This window comes from Amborella trichopoda, chromosome 4 (genome assembly GCF_054954075.1).
Source record: "Amborella trichopoda isolate Santa Cruz 75 chromosome 4, AtrichopodaSantaCruz75HAP2 v2.0, whole genome shotgun sequence".
NCBI classification, from domain to species: domain Eukaryota; kingdom Viridiplantae; phylum Streptophyta; class Magnoliopsida; order Amborellales; family Amborellaceae; genus Amborella; species Amborella trichopoda.
This window is the reverse complement of record NC_142339.1, coordinates 56,263,062-56,280,840: the sequence shown is the minus strand read 5'-3', so window position 1 is coordinate 56,280,840 and position 17,779 is coordinate 56,263,062. Positions and strand designations below refer to the sequence as shown.

The 17,779-nt window shown below is 38.6% G+C and overlaps 1 protein-coding gene across 2 annotated transcripts; it reads right to left on the bottom strand.

The window, feature by feature from the left end:
* Window positions 1–273: 273 nt before the first annotated feature.
* On the bottom strand, window positions 274–13,152 carry LOC18422358 (E3 ubiquitin-protein ligase RKP). 2 transcript variants are annotated; one of them, XM_006827029.4, is made up of 10 exons: window positions 11,559–13,152; window positions 9,928–10,743; window positions 8,717–8,880; window positions 6,819–6,957; window positions 5,896–5,979; window positions 5,262–5,537; window positions 4,665–4,796; window positions 1,560–1,759; window positions 1,158–1,362; window positions 274–943 (listed from the first exon to the last, which is right to left on the bottom strand). In XM_006827029.4, the coding sequence occupies exons 1-10, from the start codon at window positions 13,113–13,115 to the stop codon at window positions 632–634; spliced, it is 3,885 nt and encodes a 1,294-aa protein (XP_006827092.1). In that variant the 5' UTR covers window positions 13,116–13,152; the 3' UTR covers window positions 274–631. The 2 variants fall into 2 exon arrangements, with proteins under 2 accessions (XP_006827092.1, XP_088722005.1); XM_088865879.1 differs by having other exon boundaries at window positions 11,564–13,152.
* Window positions 13,153–17,779: the final 4,627 nt, after the last annotated feature.

The window sequence follows — 17,779 nt, the reverse complement described above, 5'->3', positions numbered from 1 at the left end:
GAGAGAGAGAGAGAGAGACTCCTAAAGAGAAGTGAGAAAGAGAGATCCCCAAAGTGAAGAGAGACCGTGACCCCCTTTAGAGAGAGAGAGAGAAAGAGACTCCTAAAGAGAAGTGAGAAAGAGAGATCCCCAAAGTGAAGAGAGACCGTGACCCCCTTTAGAGAGAGAGAGAGAGAGAGAGAGAGAGACTCCTAAAGAGAAGTGAGAAAGAGAGATCCCCAAAGTGAGGAGAGACCGTGTCTCCCTTAGAGAGAGAGACCACCTTACAATTCCTTTGGCTTACACCTCATATATACAGAATAATTATCCCCGACTTCCTACAAAATTCCCTACCAACTGCATACCACTTAATCTCTCTCCTTCCATTACATTTAACTCCGCTTTCGAACCCTTAATTTTCGGGTTTAGGAGAGAGAGTAGACACCTGCCTCCAAAAAAAACCAAATGAACAGAATCCACCAAATACAAGTACATGCCGCATACATAGCATAAGAATCTGGCGACATTTTGTGGATGAATTCCTTTCGTTTCACCACATTTCAGCATCAAGGCAAACATTATGACGCCGGATTCGTGGTCACTCCATGAACATATCATGACCTCGAACACGTGTATATATACATAGACAGATTCAGCTCCGCTTCTCTGAGCTTCCAACCTTGCTCACGACTTCCAGCACCTCTCTATTGCAAAAGAAGCACTTCCTGTTATTGAGAAGATGCCTGGTTATGCACCCAATGCATGACCTGTGATTACAAGGCACAAACTCGGCATCGGCATCACATGAGTAGCAAATGCAACAGCTTTCTTCATTTTCTCTCTCATCACAAATTTCGTTGGTAACCGATCTACCCTCTCTTTCTGCCCGAATCCTCAGGCAAAATGTGAACCTCTCAAGTTGCCTCAGTCTGGCTAGCGAGACACCAGCTCTTGACACAGCACCCTGTCATAGAGAATGAAATGAACGTCATCTAGAGAGATTAAAAGAAAATAAGATTTCCATTTAGAGGGGGAAAAAAAGAGAGAGGGGTTCGGGGGGAAGAGGGGGGAGATAAGTCTTCATATCATCAATGAAAGAATGGCAATGTGAAGCATGAGCTGCCATCCAAACCACATACACACACACTGTCACATATGAAACATCTATTGATTATTACCCAATTGTAGTCCAAGAGATATTGGAACCCAAAATGCAAGGCTGCTGAGCAGTCCATGCTTGCAAACACTTCAACAACATCATTTTCCACCACTTGGGAAGGATCACCACTTGCATCCACCAAGTTTGAGATCATACCAACCAAGGGCGCTAACATCATAGCTCGGTTTACCTTCTCAATAGACTGATGCTGTCGCCTAATACACCTGAAATACATGGAAAGTGCTCAATTTTAGTCTGGAGCCAGTATCATTCCCTTTCTTTGCAACTGAAGAGGACAAGAAGCTAATCACTATCTATAGGAAAAATATATGCTTAGTGTGTGTATGTACACGTGTGAAGAGAAACTGAGAAAGAGAGGACGAGAGAGAGAGACGCATTATGCATGTGTGATGTGACTCACATTTCGAAGAACTCTACATCAGCAGCAGAAGTCATGCGATTGAGGATGAAGATGATCAGCTCAGTAAGCCTCCTAAGGTTGGTGACAGGACCAAAAAGGAATGCGCGAGGTATCTCACGTGTGAAAAACTCCAGTACTCTAGCGAGACTGCATGAGAGATCGTATATCACGGTGCATTTCCTCTGCTGCATTTCTTGGACCTGTAAAGTAACTTATCACGGTAACTTTTATTTGAAAACTAAATAAATCCTAACACACAACTTTAATTGGCAAACAATGTGTGCTGCATATTACAAGAGACCAACATAAGAGATAAGATTAAAGATGACACGAGCATTCGGATTTGACAGTTCATGACATCATAGTACCTAAAGAAATGATTACAAGTATCCTAAAGCACAAGAGGTTTATCATGTTATTAGAGTACTAAATAGAGAATCAATGTAGTTGAGCATAATTATTTTTTCTTTCAAAGGTTATACACAAACATGTCCTGGCGTAATACCTGGAGTCACTCCTTTCTACTGTGAGTTTATCAAATTCAGGTCATTCTAACATGGCAATTACAAGTAACTTTTTGGGAAAGCAGGGCATACGTATAACGCATAAGCTAAACAATATGCAGACAGGCCATTCACTTCACTAGACAGTACACAGGCAGCCCATCGACAATGCGAAAAATGGTACACAGGCAAACAGAACATCCACCATTGCTTTTGAAACAGAGAGAGGATGGCTTGCCATGCCATCGCCTAGTACATTTATCCTATGCTTTCCCTTCTATGTTTCAGAGCTAAAACCAACATCTCTAAGGAATGGATTTCCGAAAAATAGTGTATCCACACTGTCCTCATGAAAAAAATAGTGAAAACATCAAAAGTTGACTTTGCAGATGTGTCCATCTCCTTATCCAAGTAAAATGTGTCAAAAAAAAGACAGTCTTGGGTTCCTAGGTGGGCGTCGAAGTATGGTCGCCTAGGCATTTTATCCAGGGCAAGGCAGGCCAAGGCACCTAGTGCCTCAGTTAAGGCGCCCACCTTGGGCTGCCCATGGCCCAAGGGTGGAAAAGGCCCAAGGCCATGGGCATTTTTATCTTTCACCCATATATTAACGAAGAGAAAGACACCTGAGGGTAGGTCAGTGTTCCAAGACAGACAAAAATAATGAAAGTGCTCCCTAAGACTTTATTTAAAAATAATAATAATTTCATTCTATGAAAATATTTTTGAGATTGACAAAAGGAAAAAATCTTTGCAAAATCAAATCAAATCCATATTTTTTGGGTTTAATTATTTGTGAAATTTGGGAGATTTAAAGTTTAAGGTTCATCCAAAACATAGAGATCAAGCATTGGGCAACAAGGTTTGGGCATTCTTGGTTAAATTTGTTTGTATTTGAGATCTTTTGAGATGTCTGTGGCTGTTTAACATGTGTGAAATATTATTCAATGGTTACCTAATCACTTTCAAACTTCGGATTTTTCTTATCATTCAATATTTTTTTCTTTTTTCCTTTTTTGAAAGTGTTAACTGTTCTGTTCTGTTGAGTATAGAGAGGTATAATCAATCAAAAAATAGGCTTCCCACATACTGGGAGCTCTATACGAAAAATCCCTCACAGGAAGGGAGCATTATACAGAAGTATATCCCTGAAGGGGTAGACTGAACATAACAACCACCAATCAGGTAGGATAAAACAATCAAGGTACAAAAAATTCTCCAGAAGTAAGACCTAAGAAGATAGGGGAGGGTTATGCTAAGCTATAGAGGCAGCCTCATTGACAAGAGAGTCAGCTTTTTGGTTGGCCTCGTGCCAAATATGCTTCCAAGAGATGTCCATATCCCTGCAAATGTGTGTGATTTCATCAAAGATGTGAGCCATGGACCAAGGCCGAGGAGAAGAGCCGGAGGCCCACCGTATGACATTCTTGGAGTCCCCCTCAACTACTAGCGAAAGGCTCCACTGGGGGGTTGAACAATCTGAGTCCCTCAACAAGAGCGAGGGCCTCTGACGTATGGGAGTCCGAATGTCCAATATTTATGGAGGAGGAGGCCAGAATGTGACCCTCATGGCCGCTTAATAATCCACAGATCCCAGAGGGACCAGGATTACCTAGGGAGCAACCATCAAAGTTCAGTTTGGTTTGCCCTGGGATTGGTGATCTCCAATGGGACGTCTGAGGAATGTGAGCCTGTCTTGAGTGAAAAATGGCTTCGCGATCTTGAAAGAAAGCAGAACGACGGACGCCTTTGAAGTGTTTGTGGTTTGTCGCCCAGAAAACAACCATGGACCTGATCTTGTCAAGAATGAAGGCCGGCATGTACCTTCTCCACGGAAGATACTACTATTTCTCTCGGTCCATATGACCCAGAGGGCTACAGCCACCAAGGCCTTCCACAGAAGGATTCCAGCTTTGGGCCAAGGAGTGGTTGGAGGGAGCTAAAAAGAAGAGGGATTGACTTGGGTGTAACCCATTGCCAATTGAAGAGTTGGATGAGAGCTACTCAGATTTGCTGGGCAAGTGGAGAGTGAAGGAAAAGGTGGGAATTACTCTCTTCGTCAGCAAGGCACATTAGACACCTATTGCGGATAGGTAGGCCTCTCATTCAAATTGTGTGTCTATCTATATAAAAATATACAACACATCATCATCATCATAGCCTACATACATACAAACATACATACATAACCATATTTGTAAGGCTGGGGTGGCCACATCACTCCTAGGCAGCATCCTCCCCTGGCCCCCTAGGCACTGCCAACCACCTTCTAATATATTCTCAAAGCATGACACAGCAAAATGCTTCTACACAGGTCCCCCAACAAATAAAAATTCGTAAACTTGTGTAAAATTCAAATAATAACTCAAATGCCCCTGAATGTAGATAAACAGGCATAGCAATGTAGCATTTCACAAGACAAACCTAGAAGTGTAACTATCATTTTATCATATAATCATACACAATCAAATCTTTTTTCCAGTTTTCAGCATGTCATTAATAAATTCTTTTTTTTTCTTATTTGAATGGTATTTTTTCAAAGTTTTTTTCACCATATTATTGTTTCTAGTATGACAAAAGAGTGAATTTTGGTAGTAAAAAATACCTGATAAGACTCTTGCATCTCTCGGATTGAGACTGAGAATTCTGTTATTGTCCAGCTGAGATTGTTAAACAGTCGATTGAGAAAGGTGCAGAACAGTTCTTCATCTTGGAGGCAAACTTTCTGCAGTAATCCCTTCACAAAGCAAGCAGTATACCATAAGAAAAACTAAAAGCAAAATAAAATACGCAGCAAAGAGATAATAGCAGCACCTGGAACACCTGCATAAACATGCAGGTTATCCAGAAACTTGAAATTTCTAACAGTGCTTGGATGGGTCTTTAAACATGACTATTCTAAATTGGTCATGCTTTTAAATAATTTTTTCCTGAAATTTTTTAACCAAGTCAACATACCCATGTTAGGAAGAAAGAAGAAGGTTGATTTTACCCACACATGATTTTCAAATTTCAAATGTCTGGAAAATGGTTTATGAAGGTGTTACGGAACCGATTTCATCATAGCTCAACTATCTGAAGCACCTGTATGATGGTTTATGCAGGTGTCCCAGGTATTGATTTGATCTTCAAGAAAAGTAGGGGAGAAACAACGCCTTGAATTGTGGGTACCAAGAATATGCATAAAAGACAACATATTTACCTGGAAGTGGATTGACGAGGACTCTGCAGGCTTTGGCGTTCCAAAACCAGAGCCAATACAGAGCCTTAGAAGTATGGTTGTCACCGGAATCCAGAATCTGTTATCAAATGATGAAAGCAAAGCACTGGGCATTCTCTCAACAGCTGCTTCATTGCTTTCAAAAGCAATCAAAAAGTCCTTGTATTGTACTAAGACAGTTATGGATTGGAGGAGAACATCTTTCAGATCCGCACTCGATATCCTTGAATCATTGAAATGTGTAACTACAAAAGTGACCTGACAAAAGCAAAAGCTATCAGAAGCCGAAGAGAAATTAACTCCCAAACTTTCCTGTCATGAAGTCATTTATCACATAAAGCCCTAGAATCATTAGTGGGCTTAGAGATCACAAAAGCTATTGCACTGCCTAGCCATACATGATTGATACATGAAACCACAGCCAAAAACAGAATTGACATACATGATAACCAGCAAGTGCAAACAAATAATACAAGTAATATCTTCATAAAGAATTGATGAATGTAAAATATATAAATCTTTTCTTTTTCAGAATAAACTGTAGAAACAAAGGCATGAGCATAACATTCAACTGAGGGTACAGTGATCACAGAAAGGCTCAAGGGCAAACTCATACAAATGAAGACAGCCCATGCTGTAGAAAAATCGATGACGACACGAATGGGGGGTCACTCCTACGTAAAGCATGAAAACAGTCAACCTGCAACAACCAAGGAAAGATTTGAAGTACAGTGCAATTGTGGAGTGAAGATAGTATATATACCAAGAGTTAGAATTTTACTGCAAAGAGATGCGTTTCAACAAAATGTACTCTAATGAAACTACTTTAGAGACTAAAGGAAAAGGAGGAAGCCTTCTTCAAGGATCTGCAACAAACTTTGCAGGTCTTTTTCGGTCATGAAACTTTGCATATACAAAGGATGCCAATATGGGAAGAAAGATACTTATACGTTCTAAAGAATAAAGTATGGGAAGTTATTGCCCATCTTTTGGTGCAGAAGACGGTGCTAATATCGGTTGTAGAATACTGAGGGATTGCATAACAAGTTATTTATACCATAAAGTAATTAGGATATAGTAGTGAAAGAAACAAAAGGAGTGGACAAAGGTATTTAGGGACAATGAAATAAACAAACTTTAATGATCTATTACAAATTGAATAAAACAGTCATAAATTTGTAAAAGAATATCTTTTGACTAAAAGATATTCTCCCTCACCATCCATCATTCAATGGAGAGTGGTGATCCAATAACCGATGGTTTTCCGAAGTCCATTGGACCATAATATAGTTTCCATTTCTATCATATCAAGGACAGACACAATTCATCATTAAATACTTCTTGATAGGAAAATTTATTATAGCGAAATCCCAGTAAATTTGCGTAAAAACAAACTTTATTTCAATCGAAAGCAGTGTACCTTTTTGACAAATAAAAAATAAAAAATTGAGAAAAGGTGTACTGACATGTAAGTTACAAATATGCATCATATTTTTGCCTTCACAACTGATTTCCACAACAGAAAACAGGAGAGCATACCAGAGCTACCAAATAAAATTCTGGGATATAAATGAAAACAGAATCCATCTTGCTTAGGACCAAGAGTAAGTGCACAATCCACATGCATGCAGCATACATTCCCCTTTGCTTCCACCTAGAAAACAAATAGATCCGATACCTGCAATGCGAACAAAACTCAAGACCCAACCAAAATAGAGTATTGTAAATACTATGTCTACTAGTGAATGAGAAGGAAAACGGTAAAACGAACTCTAGTCAAAGACAAATGAAATAGAGAAGAGAAGAAAATGAAAGTTATGAGCTCATCATCATTATGGTGCAGCAAGAAATATGAAAAGGTTAATCAAACAAACATAGAGTAAGAAGTACATCTTTCATCTTTTATATGTTAGACACAAGAGCAAAACAAAACCTTTGGAGCTCCACCACACGGCTCAGTGGACTCCATTCTCATAACTATGTTGCAGCTACCCACGCTTAGCAATCAAGAAAACCATAAAGCTACTTGAAAAAGCTAGGCAGTTAAGTGGCTCACCTGAAGTCACTGGCTTGACTCCTAGCAGCTGACTAGGGCGACTTCATAAGCTTTTCAAAATGGTTAGAAATTGGAAAGGCACAGATGGGAAGCAGTTTTCCTCAACCCATTTATCGTGTGAAAGGAGAACATTTGATCCCCTTCCTTGCAACGCAAATAAAATAAAGCAATGTAATCTTCCCAAAAATTTTGCTTTATTATTTTATAAATGATAGCAAATTAGAAAAGAGACCCAAATGGCTACACAATATACGACCCTTCTGAGACTATTGCAATCAATAACCTTTAAATTGAACTGGGGAAGGGATTCACTCCAGCATGACAACAAAGGACCTGTCAAATAATTTTAAACTGGTTGGCTTTTTGTGCACAATTTTTTATTGTTGTACTGATAAACATTTTGTTTGTTTTGCTTCGTTATTTTACTTTTACATTTTGCTATCTTTTCATTTTTATTGACCTAATTATAGCTAATTATTAATGTAGTGGTACATTATGTAGGTACCGAGTAAGAGCAGGACTCAACGTCGATTCTGAGTGAATTCAGTACAACTCATGTCCATTCTGAGTGAAATCAGTAGAACACCATTTCCAGACAAAGCCTGCCCACAAAGTGTGGATGCAGCAAAGGACCATGAGGCTTACAAGTATTACAGGCAGCCAAGCCAGGTTTCCATTAGTAATTTGGAGATGTTACTTGCAAGTTGAGGTGGTTTGTTGTAGCGGCAAAACCATGGTGACCCCTCAATAGGTTGCATCATGCTTAACTTTCCCAAAAGGTATTTCAATGCTGATTGTATGGTCAGCCGCACAGATTCAACAACAGAGGACTACGTTTTGTCACAAAACATCATTCTTCTATTAACCCTAGACATAGAATTCTGCTTGACTCCGCAGATGCTGCTTTTTTAGACCCATATACTACTAAAGTTTGCTACAAATAAAAGCAAAGAGAGAGAGAGAGTGAAATTTACACAGCATCACACAATAACAATTGTTCCCAAACAATTGGTTCCAGCAAAAAAAAAAAACTAGTCATTCAATGTTATTTGATTGAATTTAATACTGGAAATATGGCCCCTTCAAGCAAAATATGAAATAAACAACGCTAAGAAAGGAAACACAATAATAACATTTAAATATAAGTAAACATGAGGTTAAAGTGTTTCGAGGAAGATAAAAGTACAGTCCTTTCAACTGTCAAATATCAATTAACAACAATAACTGAACTATGAATTATGACGACGAAGCACAATAAACATATAGGCTAAATCATGCTTGCACCATTCAGCTCAACTTGGTAATTTAACTTGTTCACATAACGAAATTCAATAATGGCCTTAACAATCAAAAAAAAAAAACGAAAAAAAAAAGACCTTACCATGCACATTGCCTAACACAATCAATCAAATCTTCTCGGTAGACATTCCTGGCTTCTTTCAAACGTTTTAGGTGCTCCGCACATGTCCTTTCTGATCGAATTTGTTTATCCGTTTCATCCAAGAGAGAGATGGATTGCGATTGATGGGACATGTAATATGATGCCTAAAGCCAAGATATATAATTCAGCTTCCTTTGGAAAAGAAATCCCAGGGGAGAATTGCAAAATATTAAATAAATTTATTACAATACGTCTCTTAGAAAACCAAACACAACAAAATATTTCCAAGACAGACTGATGAGAACAGAGGTTTTCATCATTTTCATTTTATTCATAATTACTCAAAGTGCAAAGGTACAATCCAAAACAAAAATTTTATGGCTTTTCATTCTTTAAGGAATCTGAAAAAAGAGTTAAAGGCTAGAAGGACAAGCTTCATACCACTTGGTTAAAAAGCCCAGAAGGAAGAGCTCCATACCACTTGGTTAAAAAGCTCAACCTTGAAGATTTTATCTCATTCAATACACAGAGAGAGAGAGAGCCATATTTCAGGAATTAATAGCAGTCATGCAACCGCAGATGCGCGCACACACACACACACATGCACGCACACGTACACATGCACACACACTTTTTTTTTTTTGCGGAGCGGGGGAGGAGGGCAGGCTGCAGATAAATACCACTGCTTAATAGAAGATACTCATGTTTTGCTAAACCAAAAATACTAGGGTGCAAACTTAGCCTTTTGCTGTTGGTATTTTTATTTTTTATTTTATAGCTGTCATTGCACTGTGCTTGCATTGTGCTTGCAGGACTGAGGCATAATAGTGCCAAAATTTAACTGGTCAGCGTTCAAATGATTTGAATCTTCAAAAGAAGAGGTAAGCTAACCAGCATTCGAAGAGAGCAGCAACTCTGGACTACTCATATGCAACATATGTGAACAACAAATAAATCGACTATGATCCAATGGACTATGGAAAACTTTATTCCATTTGGGCCCTCGTTGTCATTGAAACGATGGATGGTAGAAGAGAGTAGCAGCCACAAGTGGGGCATTGAATATGTCCTGTGATGCTGGTTCCTGCACTCTTCATCACCATCCATCATTTAATTGGGTGGTGATGAACCCAGTAGATTATGGTTTTCCATAGACCATTGGATTGTAATACACCTCATCAAACAAATAAACAGCAGCACAATTAGCTCACCTGCTTAAAATTTGGAGAGAGACCCAAATAGTATAACAGTAGCATAGCATCTAGTAGTTCCTCCTCTTGCAATGTTCCTGAAGACAGCAGACTTGACTTTGGCACACTCCTAAGTTGATGTATTGGCCGATATCCAAAGTCAGGTTCAGGCCGGTCACTTGAACTTGGTTTATTAGCCACAATCTCCTCACTCAAACCACTAGCACTGCATTCTGCCGTAACTTGAGAAGATCTCTCTGGAATCGAACTGCAATGACCCCTGGAACCTCTAGTTATAATTCTAACAGGATGTGTACTTTTAGTAAATTCAAAGTCAGAACTCGAACAACAACAAGGCTTTTGCTTGGTAGAATGTGTTATTCTTGTCTTTTCATCATCCATGCAACCTTCCTCCCACTGAACCACTTCCACTTCCCCATCAATCACAGGATGGCATTTTGATAAATGATTATATGATCCCCCAAGCCTCGAGAAGTCAACACGATGGGGATCAGCCTTAAGAAACAAGCTTACAGGGAAACTTTGTTGCCCTCCTCTATGAAGAAAACCTTTGCTATTGACAAACCCTTTCATCCATCCAGAGACATCCCCCATACCAAAACCCTCAGATAGAAAGTGGAGAATCACTGTGTACATAGAAACAAGGACAGAGTTGCTTGAGAGCCCAGGAGGTGGCACGTTGCGGTCAGCACCTCGGTTCTTCCAAATGAGGTTTTGTAAGAATGTCCTGAATACTGAACCAGTTAATTGTGGGGGCGATACTGGAGGTACAAATTGGATAACAAGTCGACAAAGTTCCCTATGCATCTCCTCTATCTGTTAAACAAAACATGGATTACAATTACAAATTCTCCTCTCTGTCAAACAAAATATTGGTCGAAATCATAAAACACCATCCTTTAAAGGTAGAAGTCAAATGTCAACTATTACGTGGGTATTAACACCAAGTCTAACATTCATAGAGAACAAAGGAAACTGTAAACACTAGACCCTAAAAAATATCTCATGGAATCTTCCCTAAAAATGCACTCCATCGAAATGCTCTATGAGAAAAATTTAAACAGACCAGGAGATGAAACTATCCCAAAAAAACTTAAGGGAAATTAATCAAAATACACCTAACTTTTCAACAATTTAGCAATTTAGCCTTTTTCAAACATTCCAACTCATGCTCATTTGTATTTTGATGGGTATTTTGAAATTGAATAAAAAGATCTGGGAAAAAAGTTACATAGTTTATATCTTTGTGTGTTTTGACAAATTTCCCATATATAAAAAATAAAAAATAAAAAAAGAGAGAGAAAGACAGAGGTAAAGCCAGTTATATCACCAGTGAAAATAATGACCGATAATATCATCTTTGTAAGAGTGGTTGAGTGCACAGCTCACAATCTAAAAAGAGAAGTTGAGTGTGCAATTCATGTTGTTGCAAAGAAAAAGTGTGCAAAGTGAAAAATAACACACTAACAAGACAGAGTCAAATGCGAAACTGGTAGTTTCCAAAAGAAATAATGTATCTCTTTACAACGGAGAAATATAAAAAAAAGCACCGCTGGGAACTGCTGGATGTGTAATTTATATTAGATAATCAACACAAGTCCACAGAATAAGCTTTAATACAAGAAATATACCTTACCAACGGCTCCAGATAATGCCTCCGTGATTTGTACCATATGAGATACCGATGTCATCGTCTCACATGAACCAGGCCACCAGACAGTAGGCATCAGATACTGCAAATCCTGCTTGTTCGGAACCATTCGTGACAGAAGCCCTTCTAACAGAAACTCAAAATCAGTCGACTTCCACCACTGGATTATCATCTCTTCTCGTCTGAGAATATAACATGCTAAGGCAAGATATGGGTATGACCCAGTGAAAGGGCAATCAGTCAGAACCAGAGGTGCTGTTTTGCAACCAGTACCTAGAGCATGAATAACATGCTCAACCAATGTCTCGAACCCATTAAACCCTAGAAAGAGATCAAGAACCATATCTAGACTTGCATAATCATGTGGTGCTTTCACCCCAAATATGTCAAACAAGAATGAAACCAGCGGTCCCCAACAAATATATTCAACATTTCCTGACATAAGTTCCACCAAAGAAAAGAATTCTTGACAAATACCTAGTGATATCAGCCCAAAGAGCTCCTCAAGTGGAGCAATCCTCTTCAGTCTTCTCAAATTGTCAACAGAACTCGAAGCCGAAAGGTCGACACTTTGAAGCCTTATGAGCCTTGATATACATTGAAGCAAGTAAGAGGCCACATCTGGGGCAAAAGCCTTCTTATCACCATCACTAAAAGTTGGCATGTATTGAATAGGATGAAACCCTTCAATTGGATATTTGAAAGGCCTTGCCCCAAAGTTCAGGTCACAACGCTCACCTTGAGAGAGAGAAACAGCAGGGTAGTACCCAAAACCTGCTTCCATCTTTCGAATCCCATCAAAAGCCACCCCAAGAGAAACACCATTCCGAAAAAACGAAATTTGATCCTGATCGAGGTCAATGCAGCACCCAATAACATCCCCAACAACCCAAGATTGCCCATAAGAGTGATGCTCCTTGTTCCACTTGCTAATCCTTCTTCCATCAAAAGCATAAGAATCTTCAGCATCTCCAACACCCTTATGATCAGTAAATGGACATGAAACAGTGGCCCAACCAAGTTGCTGAACACCCGAAGTTTCTAAAACCACTTCATACATCCACTTCCCTTTCCAAACACAAGCATTAGCACGTGCACTGCTAAATACTGCCTGGCTTTCAATCAGCAGCGGCTGCTTAAAAACCCTAATATCCCCACAAGTGCTAGCTTCATCTATGACAACGGTTTCAGTTCCATGACCACTATCAAAAATGATGATGCCCTCTCTGGTTAAAGAAGGTGAACTGGATTGCAACTGGAACCTTTGACTTTCACGTTTTAAGATTGAGTGGATAAAGTCTGTATTGATTGAGGATTTGTGGGAATGAAGTGATTTGTGGGGTAGGTCAAAAACGTGTTCTAGAGCTCGGTCAATGGATCCACTACCTAAGTCATCACTACTGGAAATCAAATGGGTTTTGGGAAGATTGGTTCTATGATCTTCCGAATTTAATACAACTGCCAAACCAGTGGAGAATCCAGCCTGGGCTCGGTTCCTTTGGGAATGACCTAAGCGTCTGAGGCCTTCTTCAGCCATGAAATTGGGCTGAACTTGTGAATAATTCTTCCTCCCCTGTTCACTAGGAAGGGCCTCAAAAGATTTAAGATAAATAACTAAATTTAAATAATCTTGAACCACTCAAGTCAATCAGAGAAACATTCATTTATTCTATTAGCAGCAAGAAACCCTAGATTTCAGACCAAAGAAATAAAACTCTCGTACTCTGCAATTCTTAAAACAAAATTAACCTCCACCCCAGTGCTCCCATTTCGCTGGAATCTTCTCCAGTTCATAACACGATAACAAGAACCCGTAGACTTCATACCAGCCAATCTCTGCTTATTTCTGGGTCCCAAAAACCATGGGCTTCCAAAATCTACACCCAAAATCACCCAAAGATTCAAAAACCATAAAAAACCAGAGAATTATATCAAGCAAAAGCAACAACACACCTAAAAAAAAACAATCCTAAGCATCAAAAAATAAGCAAAAACGAATCTGGAATTCGACTGCTATTTCACATCAACAGATCATTTCACCACATTGCGCAGATGAAAAAAACCACAGAAGAATATACGGATATTGAGCAGAGAATAAGAACCCTAACGGCTATGAATAACACAAACAAGAGGAACAAGACCTGGGAAACGATAAAGAACAGCTTACTGGTTTAAATTGGAAGCCAAATACCGCCATGAAAGGGAAAAGCATGATAAACTAGGAACAGTATGTCTCGTTTGTGCCCTAGCACTAGTTGTGGAAAATTAGGATTCCCCAGTCTGCCACGAAAAAGGCGAAAGACGCAAATTTTGGGCTCCTTTTTCTGACCTAAGGTTCGTTGCAGTGTGATAAATTAGGGTTTCCAAGTTGAAAAAAGCGGGAGAGAAAATAACAGCCCTTTCTCTCTCTTGTTTTATCTCAAATAAAGTCAGAAAATATCGAGATTTATTTTGTCTCCAATATTTTACGAGAAACTATCAAGAATATCTCTTTTTTTTAGATCACTAGAAATAAACTTCGAATTTTTAAAAACCTCATTCATGCTCCTTTTCACCACTTTTTATATTTTTTGAGTAAAATACCCTTCATTAAAGTATTAGGTCTGTGAAGGCATCTCGATTAACCCAAAATCATGATGATCATGGAGGGTTCAAATGCAACATTAGAACCAGTACTTACATGACCGTGATAATCACCTTGACTATCACATATCTCACACCACCTTGATACCCTTCACAAAAATCTCTAACTCGTCGTATAGGATCACGGTGTAATTAGAATTGTGATAATTGAATAATCCATTTAGGTATTTAAGTGTTGTGATGTTTCAAACATGTGATAACATGAACTCACTTAGAACCTGCTATGACAATCACTGTTCTGGATTAAGCGTGATGGCATCACAGACTTAAGATTATTGTGAAAGATGTTTTCATCGGAAATATATAAAAAGTGATGAACATATGCATGAATGAGGTTTTGAAGGCATCACGCACTTAAAGACTACTGTAAAAGATATTTTCATCGAAAAAATATAAACAGTGATGAAAAGATATATGAATGAGGTTTTGAAAAAAGTAAAGTTTATTTTTAATAATATGAAAAAAAAAAAAAAAGGATATTGTTTATATTTTCCTTTATTTTCTCTATATATCTTAGAAATCTTAAGGTTTTCTCTCTCTTAAAGTTAAAAAAATAACAAACTTATTTATTTTCCCTCCGATGTTTTTTTTTTTCTATGAGGAAAATAAAAATATATATATTAGAGTAATGATCCTATAGACCCTCCCTCTTAAAAAAATAAGGATATATATATTTATCGAGTAATGATCCTATGAGATTTTTCTACACCTATGTGGGTAAGATCTTAACGGATCATCATTCAATTTAACACAAATCTTTAAAAACATCAAGTCTTACATTCATGAGAAAGTTTTTTTTAGAGGTATATGTCAATTTTAGTGGTGGTCAAGATCTCGTGGACCCATTACTCGTATTGCCCTTTTGCTTTTAGGTTTTTCGCCCACTTCTTTTTCTAGAGTTTGTCTCCTGATGTTTTAGGGTTTTCTCTCTTGTTTTTACGATATTTAGATTGTACGAAGCCCTCTCGCAGCGACAACACGGCATCCCAAGGTCAAACCAACACGTGTCAACACTTAAGATAGAGTGAAGCACGTGCGACTTTTTATCCTGCACGTTTCAGTTCCCGAATCTGTGGAGGAGGGATGCCCGCGTATTCTGAGCCTTTCTTTTGAACGAGGAAACCAAACGATTGGATGACCAACTCGAGCCTAGGACGGGCAAAGGACCGGGTTAGACCTCGGCCTCACCTGACCCTAACCCAACAAGGCCCAGCTCAGACCTGGCTTGATTGGCAAAGATGCCCTCATCCAAACCCGGCACTAGACTTAATGGGATTCGGCGGGGTAGGGGCTAACTAGATGGAAGGGAAAAAAAAAAGTAAATAAGAGAGGTGTTGAATCGGGCGGGCCCTGTCATGAACCAAGCCTCGCCACAAGCCACATTTTTTGGGCAAGGTACTAGCTTTTTAAGACCAGAACTCGCCTAGGTTGGGCAACCGGGCCCAGTGCCGCCCCTATCCAGAGGATCCATATTACCCATGTCTTTCAACCAAAGGACATTTTTATCCTCCAATTAATTGAAGAACAAAATAATTACTTGAATAGAAATTTCTTATTTTTAAAATTGAATAAGTCTTGTAGGGGACAATTTCATAGTATCCTTTCCCAAATAAGGACACTAACACATTTAGTAGTGCGCATTGTATTGTGGTGCTCATTGTTAGCACATTACATAGTCCTTTTTCTTGTGGTTTTGTATAAAGCTAATGCCCTAAACAATCAAACAAGGCAAACCTTCAAATGGTATCGAAAGATATCGTTTCAGTACCAAAATTTTTTATGATGACCTGAAATTTTATTTTCATCTTTAATTATAAAATTTGAAGCTTAAACATAGTGTAGATCAAGCAGATCTATGAATCCTTGAAAAACTTGAAAAATGACGGTTTAGATAATGCATTACAATATGTACTATTTCTAAGACTTGAATTCCATCAGCTTTTTTATGTTTGTGCATCTCAAAGTCGAGATGATCGGGATTGACGGTTTTTTAGCTTCAAAACAACTTCTTCTAGTGAATCTTTGACTTGTGCCTTAGTTTGATTGTTTAGAGACTCAACCTTACATAATTTTTTTCCTTTTCTTTATGGGCATCCAACGGCCTAACCATGCTCCAGAACACTCATCGTCATTATTGTCGTCAGAGCATTTTCCCAATTAATTGGGATCCGCTATGCGAATCTTGGTCCGCCATTATGCTCTATTAAGAGCTATACCTTCAGTGAGGTCATAAGTCCCCATATCTTTTCACACTACTTTTGACCATGCTCCAGAACATTCTACATATTTATTCTCTTGGGCAAAAGACTTATAAGTAAGAATAATAATGGGTGGTGGTCTAACCTGGCCCTGAAAAATCAAGGCTTGAGCCAAAATGCAGCCCTTGGGTTGGGCTTGGGTCAGGGACACAAAGGGGCCAGAAGCTAGACTCTGTGTTGCCCTAAGTTTTCATATTTTCGTTTTCCCTCTTGAATCTATTTGGCCTAGCCTGACATAGACAGGGGTAGGCCCCTTTGGCCCAATCCACTCAAGCCGAATAGGGCCATGGTCCCTTTGCCCTAGTCCGACCCTATGGGGATCCAGGCCAAGCTCGGGCAAGAGTTGTCTAGGCAATTTCCAGCTCTGCTTAAAGAGTATTTTCTCGTTCTAAAATTTGATATTCCACCTTAGAATAACCATAAGAGTATTAAAGTTAAATTTGTAGGAAATCTGTTTCTATTATTAGAATTTGAAAAAAAAAAAAAAAAATTTGACAAAGTTAACCTAGAGAATTTGAAAATAATCCTTTATATTTAATATTTTATGCTCAAGTCCTAGTAAATTGTAAGAGTATTTTAGTCCTTTTATTTTATCCGACTTTTTTCTATTTAATTTACAGAAACATGATCATGAGAACTATGGATGCCCAAAAATTAAGCTTCATTGGATATATAAAAAATAAAAATAAAAAATATTATATACTCTCAAAAAGTGACACATCAGCATAAAAAATCTAATATAGGGCGTCACTATAAAATATCCAAAAGGATATGGTTGGAATTAGTGATAAAAGATATGGAGACATGTAACCTCACTAAGTGCATGACCATTAATTGAGCAAAATGGCTAACCATGATTCATATAGCCGATTCCAATTATTTGAAAAACGACTCTAGCAATGATGATGATATAATGCTTATGAATTTCTCTTTCTAGGTTGCCCAGTCAAGCGAGGTTCATCCTTTAAATTTGAGATCCTAAAAATATTCTTAGATAGGCTTTTTCCGGATGGAACCTCTACCCGCACGACCATATAATCTTTTGGCACTTCTTAATTCTCTTGCTCAATTAAGGACACAACACAATTAGTGTTGCATGGTCTATGTGTTGCATGACATAATCAAGTAATAAAGATTAATATTGATACTCTAGTTTTGGTTTGGTTAGGTCAGCAGCTGGTTGGAAGAGAGAGGTTCAAACTTCGAACAATCTCACCCACTTCTTTAAAAGGGGTGTTTCATGGTTAAGCCAAAGGCTTGGTTGACGCACTCTAGCAAAAAAAGGATGCGCCTTCGTATT